The following is a 10,064-nucleotide window of genomic DNA, read 5'->3' on the forward strand; positions in this document are numbered from 1 at the left end:
TTACAGAATCTAACTGATATATATAATTCCGATCTACTTTGCTCAATTCTAGACATAATGAGTCAATATATCTGTTCTGTATGCCATTTTCAGTGACTATGGGGAAATTTTGGAGGATATTGTGCAAAAAGTGTTAAAAGAGGTATCTAAATGGGGATCATTATATGTCGCCAAATACCCAGTCGGCCTCGACCATGTGGCGGAGGATCCCCTGATCAAATCAATTCTGAAACAAAGCGATGTCAGCGGCACGATGATTGTGGGGATTGCGGGAATGAGCGGAATAGGAAAAACAACTCTAGCTAAATATCTATACAACCTGAGATATCTAAGTTTTAATGGCAAGTCATGTTTTCTTTCTAATGTCAGAACACAAGATTTGGCTAAGTTGCAACAGAAGCTCCTCTCTGATCTGCTTGGCTATACTCAGGATTTGCAGGATATTGACAGTATTGGGATGCATCTTTTACGACATCATCGCATTCTCCTTGTTTTGGATGATGTAGATCATATTGATCAAATAAATGATCTTTTAGACATTGATTCAGTGGGGCGTGGGAGTCTCATATTGATCACAGCTCGTGATAAAGATTTACTGAGACGCTCTTCTCCAGAAACTGTCTTGTATGATGTAAAGCCATTAAATGAACAGCATGCCCAAGAGCTCTTCTGCAAACATGCTTTTCGTGAATCGAAAGCATCCGAAGAATTCGAAGATTTAGTGGAGAAGTTCTTGAAAATTTGTAAGGGTTTTCCTTTGGCATTAAAAGTTTTGGGGGCACACTTTGTTGGCAAGTCTGACAAAGATTACTGGAAGCGGCAGTTGAAAAGGTTCTCTACAACACTGCATGAGGATATACTACAAACACTAAAAGTTAGTTACGATGCTCTCAATGATGAGGACAGGGAAGCATTTCTGGACATCGGCTGCTTCTTGGTGGGAGAAGAGACAGAATTAGCAATTAGAGTGTTGGAGGGATTATACGGCAGCAATATCGTGCACTCCCTTGAAAGGCTCCATCAAAAATGCCTTGTGGACTTCCATTATGACGTTCAGTCGGATGATGAAATTGAATGCAGAAAACCGGAGGATCCAGTAAGCATTATATATGTGTCTCATTTAGCTTTACAAACCTTCTCATCTTACCTTTGCCGTAACTATTTAATTTAATTTGTTTCTTCAGATGATTGGCGACGATGATCCCTCCTTAAAGTATCGGGGTTATAAACTGGCCATGCACGATCAACTTAGGCAACTGGCCAGATATATTGCCCGAAGAGATTTTCCCGTGTTGCCAACGTGTAAACCGCTTCGGGTTAGCTGCTCCGAGGATATAATCAAATTGAGGGAATCCCACGTATGCATGATTAATTTTAGCATTATTCATTTATTTATTGTTTATGGTCGTTGAGATTGGCCGACCTTAGGTAACTAGGTTAATCCCCCAAGTTGCACCATTTTAATTAACTTTATATGATTGTCAGGGCGCATCACATTTACCAATACGGGGAATTCGCACCTCGAGAGATGAGAGTCCGCCGGATTTCGCTAGTTTCAAAGGCGAATGTGTCCACCTATTAGTGCTGGAAGTTCCCATAGAATTTTCGTCACTGGTGGGATCGTGGAAGCTATCAGGTGAATTGGTTTGGCTTCGTTTGCGCAATTTCCGGTTTGGGTCCATACCTTTTCATTCTTACATTCTTCTTCCAAAGTTGAGAGTTTTGGAACTTGAGGGCCATATACACAATATCGATCAGTTTTTCCGAAAATTTGATCTAGCTTACATGGATCGCAATTTAAATAAGGTAACACGTCTTGACTGATTCAATTAGTGCACAGTATTTTATTATGAAAAAATGAAACTAACGACCTCAGTGTTGACGGCAGTGCCGCAAACCAATATACAAGTATTGTGACACTTACATTAATCCCATGTTCAAATTTCTTTCCATATTAACAGATCCAAGATTCCATAGTCATATAAATTTCAAAAATCGTATAATCTGAAATCCGGATCGATCTATTAAGCATAGATATAGTTAAAAATATTCCAATTTCATATTTCTCTCTACTTTGACAGATCCAAGATTTCATTATGTTACCCGTTTTTAAAATAGTTATCGTTTGCAAGCAGCCATGCTCGCGCTTAAATGAGTTGAATATTAGCGGAGTGGCCGACAACGTTCCAAGTACCTCCAGCAGCAGCTCGACGCTCCATGCTGGACATTCGATGAAAGTTTCAGAAAATTATAGCCCGTCTGCCGTCCAGCAAGAAGGTGTCATGCCACATCTAATCAGTTTTCTAAAATGGACTGGATTGGAATACTTGTGTAAGATGGTTTTAACAAATCTATCATCTCTACAATCACTCCCAGTCAATTTTGGGGAACTTGCAAGGTTAAGACATTTAGATCTATCTGGTTGCACTAATCTGACAGAATTGCCAAAATCATTCTCCAAGTTATTGCATCTGCAGTATATGTCATTACGAGGATGCTGGAAACTGTCCATCCCGCCTGATATTTTGGGACGAATTTCCACATTAGAGTATGTTGACTTCAAAGGATGTGTTCAATTGGTAACCTTGCCAGAGGGAATCCCATATCAAAGGCATCTGAGATATCTGAATTTACTATCGACCTGTTTGTCACATTTACCCGAGGAGGTGGAACAACTCGGCAACTTAAACCAACTGAGAATAGGGAGCCCGGAGTTGACGAGGTTACCACGTTCTGTGGCCAATTTGAGGGGTTTGACAGAGTTGATTGTGATCCAATGCTGCCGTCTAGAGGGCTTCTGGCCAGAAAGAATTGCAGCGCCCAATATCAAAGTTTTGACGATAGATTGTTGTCCAATAGCAAACTTTAGTTGTCAAAAGGATCTGCAGACCATGGGCGTTCTAAGGGATCTCACTTTGAAGAGAACATCCATATCCAAGATATTTATGGTTGAAGGTGTTTGCCCATGGCTCCAAACTATAGATATTTCAGAAAATATTCAGTTAAAGCAGATTATCCGCTTGCCATCAACATTAGTAAGAGTGAACCTGCAAGACTGCTCGCAGTTGGAGACACTGAACCTTTCAACTCTCGTGAACCTTAAATTTCTCAACATAAATGGTTGTATCGCGCTGGAAACGCTTGGTGTACGAGGTCTGATATCTGTGGAAGAGATTGAAGCAGAGAGGTGTTGGAAGCTGAAGCGAATAAAAGGAATCAATAGCCTAAAATGTTTGCATTCTCTGAAGATTTCAACAGACAATAAAATTTTCTGGGAAGATGTTTGCAGTTTTTTGGTGAATATCTCTGCTCATTACACCAAATATTAATACATACGATTTATTTATTTTAAATTTCTGTAATATTCTCTGCTAATTAAGAAACCTTGAGTATTCTAGTGGTGTTCAATCAATGTGTGGTGGTCCATCGATGAGTGCCTTAACTTATTCTAACTTCAAACAATATTACAATTTATAGATTTTGTTGTGCAGAACTCGGCCCCTGGCGTCCTTTTACCAGATTTCATGTTGACTGGAAAAGTGGATGATGAGATGGTGGGTGTTCAATTTTTTTAAAAGAAGAAAAATGTTTTGAAGCATAGATAAATTGGATTTTGAATGGGTCAACTGAAATGCTTGTGCAGGACGAAGGACGAATTCGGCGGAATATGTTTCAACTTCAATCTATTTTTCACTTTCAAAGCTTGAATGTTGTGAATTTTGCGCGTGATTACCAATTCTCACATCCGATAGACTTTGACTATAATTCGCAGTGTTGGGTATTGTGGTTTATCACCAACGATGTCGGTGGATATTCATTCCGCGTGACATTTGACTATAAGAGTGACTCCCCCTTGTGGATATCGAAGGGTAGCGAGAGCAGCGAGAGCGGTGGAAGAAGGCTTCATGTATTTATGTGGACTCCATATTCAAAATGCTTTATGGAATATATGAAATTGGCTCGACGTCCGCGAAATCGCTGTAAATTAACGGTGAGTTTACACGGCGATGCAAGTGCAAGTGAATTGGGCAAAGTTCTCGTGGAAAGGGTATCGTTGCTGACGCTCGACTCTATATCGGCCGCCTTAGAAGCCTGTAAGAAAATCATTGCAAAATTTGCACCCAAAAGCTCTTGGTCGGGCGGATAAAAGGGTCGTTAATAAGTCGAGATAAACCATTATATGATCACACATAGGTTCGATTATGAGATGGAAATTGTAGCTTTTATTATTTTTCAATATATTTGAAATTTTATGTTATAATAACAAATATTGGTAAAGAATCAGATTATTTTTTATTTAATTTATTTAAATATTTATTAATAATTAATATATTTTAATTAATTTTATTTATAAAAATTTAATAATTAAATAATATTATATAATTTGAATTTATTTTTAAGATTCAGAATTTCAAAAATATATAAAAATTTGAAGATATTTTTCAATATATTAAAACCTATGAAATTTAATAGAAAATTTGTATACATTAAAACATAAATATTAGAGATTAGTTCAAAACATTGTTTGATTGTAATCTGAAAGTAATTTCATGCAGTGTAATAATAATGTTTCTTTATGACGAAGGCATTGTTAAATTATAATTTATGTATTTTTTAAAATTCACAACCATGTTTTATTGTTATAAAACGTTTGTCATTTTTATTTTATTGTTTAACGCACAAGCATTTTCAATTCACAGAAAGTTTTACATTTTAAAGGATTTGGTTTATTAGGCAGTGACAGATTCAAATTCAAAATTCACATCTTAAATAGGTTATTTATTCATTTATAATTACATATCATTAAAATCAAATTGCTTTGGCATTAAGTGGCTCGAATTATCCCCGAACACGTCGTAAGAAAATCTCCTCAATCGAAGAACTCTATAATAAATAGAGAGAAATCCATGAAAATGAGTGCTGAGTTTGTTCACAAATTTCATGAAAATTTCTGGCAAAAGCATTGTGGTATTCATTTTTTAAAAATCATGTTGTCCAAAGTAAAATTTAATAACCACATGCTTTTGGCTGAAAGCTGTTTTTCAAAAGCATTTATTTTATATTTTAAATCAAAAAACACTTGTTACACACTAAATATATTAATCATTATTATTATATTTATAATATATTATAATTAATATTATATAATAATACTAAAATTTAATTATTATTATATATTAATTAATATTATACACTTAATAATTATTAATACACCAATACAATTGTGTATGTGGAAATTAATTATTATTATATTTATAAGACATTGTTTATTTTATAGATAAAATAGTTTTTATTGGAAAGAATGTGTTTTTTTTTTTAAATCTATCTTTGAATGCACAAATACATTCAACAACCACGCACTCAAATTCTATGGATTAGAAAACATAAACTCAAGTTTTTAAAAACTATAAATTAAACTAAGCATATTTATAATATATTACAAATAATTTTATGATTATAATATAATAATATTAAAACTTGATTATTATGATGATGATAATAATTATTAATGTCTACTAAGACCAATGTGGTTTATCACCTTAAGAAGAAGAATAATCTAATTGTAATTCTTTAGAATCTTATTTCTATGTTAAAGAAGGGAAAGAAACGCCCCAAGAACACTATAGTTGGGTTGAATTAACAAGTCAAGAAAATTGGAAGTGTGACAGATGTTAGGGAAATGAGAGTGGATGTGAGTAAGGGTCGGACAGTGTAAAAGAAAGTGTTTGTATTCCTCCACCCTCTTAGTATCACAAAGATGACAAATTCTATTGTCCCAGGGAGTCTTGGGAGTAGACCACCGCCCGGTTTCACTTCGAAGCTCATGAGAATAAGTTCTAATCTTAACGATGTTCATCTTTTTCTTCGAGCTGGTCAAAACGGAAAGATAATTCCAGTTCTCAAGGGTGTGGTTAATCACCTCCTTATAATATCTTATCTTACTTTTACCCTCCATATCCTTATTAACCCATATCTTATCCTTAAATTTGGAGGTGATAGTATCTTTGACACTATCCTTGCTTCCTAGGATAATCTCCTCATTTATCCCCCAATGGTTGAGCTAAGATTGAGCATCCTTATGCCACTCACGCTTGAGGCGAAGATGGGGACTTTGACTAAAGTTAGAACAATTTTACGAAGCCTCTTGGGTTCCATGTTGTAAAACTTCTTCTTATACATTAGATACTTAAACATAGCTTTGCTTTCAATAGGGGAGAGGCCAGCTTCGATAAGGAGGATAGGATAGGGGGTATTTCCCTTGATCTTGAGATTGTACGTTATGAATTTTTTTGAATCATCTCAATATTTCTCCACGACTCTCTAGATATACAGCAACCCCATACTTCAAAACCATATAGGACAACAGGGGTGACAAGGGTCTCAAAGAGTAACATTTTTGTACTCCAAATATGAAGATTGACATCCTTACAATTGTTTTCAAGCTCATAATAAGCTTTCCAACCTCTAATAATCCTTTTCTCAATGTTGTAATTCCAGTTGAGTTGGTAAGGAATGTTAATAACCAAATATTTATAAGAAGATACCTGTTCCAAGAAATTATTATCATAGATGAAATTTCCATCGGTTATCTTTTTAGATTTAATTATCATGATTTTGGTCTTGTCGGTATTAACTGTCATACACATCTTGGAGCAATAGTCATGAAGAGTCTTAAGGTGTTTGTCCAGGTCCTCATGGCTTCTAGCAAGAAGAATAGTATCATCGGCGTAGAGGAGAAGAGTAATGATAATACCAGCAAGCTTGGTCCCCTTGCACCCTATGGTTTCCAAACACTCCTCTATCTTATCGATGTAAATACCAAAAAGGGTAGGGGAAAGGGGAAACCCTTGCTTAACCTTGATAGTGCATTTAATATCTTTAGACCACTCTTCATTGGTCTTAAGCTTGGCAACAACCATCTTGTAGAGGCGAATCACAGCAATCTTCAACTCAAGAGGAATCATTATCTCATCAAATCTTTTCCAAATCTTATCTTGAGGAACAGTGTCAAAGGATTTTCTAAAGTCCACAAAGAAACAAAAGAGATCAACTTTACTATTGCGACATTCCTCAGAAATGATCTTGGGAGTGACAAGATGGTCGATAGTTGAGTGGTATCTCCTAAAACCAACTTTCCCTTTAGCTCTTTTACCATCAATTTCAAGCCAATGGCTAATCTTCTTTTCCAAAATGAGTCCATAAAGCTTGGCTAAGATGTGGCTAACCATAATGGTCATGTAGTTAGAGGGAACAATTTTGTCCCCATTTTTAAAGATAGGCACAATAAGGCTTTGCGTCCAAGGCTTAGGGAAGCCATGCTTTACAACCAAATTGATAGGCTTGTAGAGATGATGAATGAGGATATATCTTCCTAGCTTTAAGATTTCAACTTGATATCCTTCAATATCTTTAGCGTTCCCATTAGCGAGGTTATTGATCCTAGACTCAACGTCCTCATGAGAAAAGATATCTTCCTTAATAAGAGTGCTAATGATGTTATTCATGGTGTCCGAGGAGTCATACAACTTCTTAAGATAGATGTCCCACTTTTGTAAGGGGAACGGATGATTATATTTAGATTTATAGAAAAGCACATTACGCCAAAAAAAAATTGGGCGCCACTTTAGAAATGTAAAGAAGATGCTCTTGTCTCTTATTAATATATGGTTTCTTCTTCTCTTTAATGAGGGCTTTGTATATACTAATATTTTAGAGCTTTACAGTATCATTAGGAGCGTCTCAAATATTTTTCCTGGAACTTTTATAGTCATTTTCATACCAAGGGTTGGAAGTTTTATTAATCTTCTTATATGAAACCTCAGTAGAGAACTTGTTAATGGTAGTGGAAAGGGTAGTAGTAAAATTGTGATAAATTTGATCAATATTGTTATTATAAGTTAGGGAACTCTAATCCCTTTTTAAGTCCTTTAAGAAAATGTCTATCTTATTCTAATTGAAATGAGTGTATCTTTGGCATTCACTAGTATCCTACATGTGGCTAGTATACATAACAAGATTGAGGGTTAAAGACAAAGGCCTATGGTCAGAGTCAGGCTCGAAATCTTTTAGAAGCTCAAAGTTGGTAATACGGTTAAGGACATGGTTGTTTGAAATCACATAGTCCACAACACTATTGCCCAAACCATGTAAACAGGTCATTTGGCCAGAGAAAGACAACATTCTAATACCATTACAGAGAACTGAGTCTTGGGAACTACAAAGCTTGAGGGCTTTGGTGCCAAATAAGTTCTCGTTTCTATCTTCAGAGGATCTCTTTAATCTATTAGCTAAGTCATCATCTTCATCAATCCACAAGGGGTCAGGGTTAGAGTGGTTACTTAACATAATAAATTGGTTGGTAGCAGTTCTAGCATTGAAATCCCCAAGAAAAAGGATATTACCTTCATTCCTCAGGTTGTGAATGTATTTTTCTAAGGTAGTGAAAGGAAAATTCTTATATCAGTTCTTTTTCATATAAGAGGTAGAGTTGATAGGAGCAAAATAGAAGATTGAAAGACAAATCCTATTGGAGGAAGAATCAAAGATCTTGATCGAAGTGTACTGATTGAAAGGGTTGATAGTATGAAGTTGGATCTGAGAAGAAACAATGTTCTTAATATAACAGGCTATACCACCAAGACCCCTTTGAGAGGATTTCTTGTTATAGGTAGACCAAAGAATGGAACCCTAGTTTCGTCATGCTCCCAAGTTTCAACTAGAAAAATAAGGTCAATATCACTCAAGATCTAGCTTAAAGTAGGGCCTTTATGCCATGGAAACCATGACAGTTCAAAAAGAGGATCCTTAGTGATCCTAATCCCTATTTATCGCTCGCATTTTGGACTCTATCTTGAATAATAGATTTCCTATCCCTAATGATAGCCAACTTCCCTTCTTTTCTTTCCTCCTTGACCTTTTGAACTTGTTTCCTTCATTCAACTTGGTATTCTGGAGTTATAACTTCATTTATAAATATTCTGGTTCCCTTTAGGCTCGGGGATTTCTTGAGTATATCTAATTTGTGGTCATTGCAACTTACCTTAATATGGATTAGTTTATGTTTATTCTCAAGTAACTTTCCTACCGATATTTCTTCCATGATATAAGTTGTTTGAATTTGAGATTTTGTTTTTAATTGTTCTTCTACTATTTCTAATGTGCCCTCATTGTTTTGTTCTTCTATACCAGAAATTATGAGGTGCAAGGATTTTCTATGGCACTCATGGTCAAGTTCAATCAATTTGTTAATTTCCTCTTTTATGGGTTTAATATCTAATTTACTCTTTGCATTATTTAGGGCTGAGTTATTATGTATTTGTTCTTTTAGATTTTTAATCTCGCTTTTCAGGGCATCATTTTCTTCAATCATTGATTGTTTACTATGTTTTATTTCTTGAATCCTACCTTTAATTCCTTGGAGTTCATTCTCAAGTGAGATTATTCTATTTTCTAGCGATTTGTGAATGATTTTAAGCAATGTCATTAATTCTATTTTAAATTGGTTTTCTCTTTCTTCTCTTCATTTGTCTAAACATTCAATGTACTCATAAAGATTGTCTAGATTAATTTTACTTGGTCTCCCTTTGCTAGAATAGGGCTTAGATATTTGAGAGGGTACTCATAATGTAAGCAAGAAAAATTAACAAAAGAGGAAGAGAGAGAACGTATGCACTTGTCAGAGTCCAAGTAATTGAGGTAGCCCACAAAGATATGTAGAGTGCACTGTACAGATTATTTGCACCGAATCGCAGAAGCTTCAAGTTCAGGATATGTGTCGTATCATTCAGATCACCGAATCAATTACATAAGTCAACCGAGCCGCAAGGACTCTCACCGTAGAGACCACTGAGTTTGCCTGAATCAATCACTGGAGAGATCCACACTGCGGTTTTATCAAGGATCGAACACAATGATCATTGTATGGCACTGAGACCTCTTCTACAATCAGACTTCAATGTGCATCGAGTTGAATCACTTTGAATTGATTATGATGGTATAGACGCCTTCTCAAACTTATATGAATAAGCCATATGCTGAATAAGATCTACGGCAAAGCTTGATAC

General features: G+C 35.5%; 1 protein-coding gene across 4 annotated transcripts in view; it reads left to right on the top strand.

The window, feature by feature from the left end:
- Nucleotides 1-4,268, top strand: part of LOC149244036 (uncharacterized) — a 48,772-nt gene extending 44,504 nt beyond the window's left edge. For all 4 annotated transcript variants that reach the window (XM_089374727.1, XM_089374730.1, XM_089374729.1 and 1 more), the window contains 6 exons: nt 94-1,096; nt 1,185-1,358; nt 1,486-1,806; nt 2,136-3,296; nt 3,492-3,554; nt 3,644-4,268. In XM_089374727.1, coding sequence (XP_089230853.1) covers nt 94-1,096; nt 1,185-1,358; nt 1,486-1,806; nt 2,136-3,296; nt 3,492-3,554; nt 3,644-4,147 — 3,226 coding nt within the window. In that variant the 3' untranslated portion in view covers nt 4,148-4,268. The remainder of the gene's footprint in view (nt 1-93; nt 1,097-1,184; nt 1,359-1,485; nt 1,807-2,135; nt 3,297-3,491; nt 3,555-3,643) is intronic.
- Nucleotides 4,269-10,064: the final 5,796 nt, after the last annotated feature.

This window comes from Pinus tabuliformis, chromosome 8 (assembly GCF_031772625.1).
Source record: "Pinus tabuliformis cultivar Carrire ecotype Pingquan chromosome 8, CPIR1, whole genome shotgun sequence".
Lineage (NCBI taxonomy): Eukaryota > Viridiplantae > Streptophyta > Pinopsida > Pinales > Pinaceae > Pinus > Pinus tabuliformis.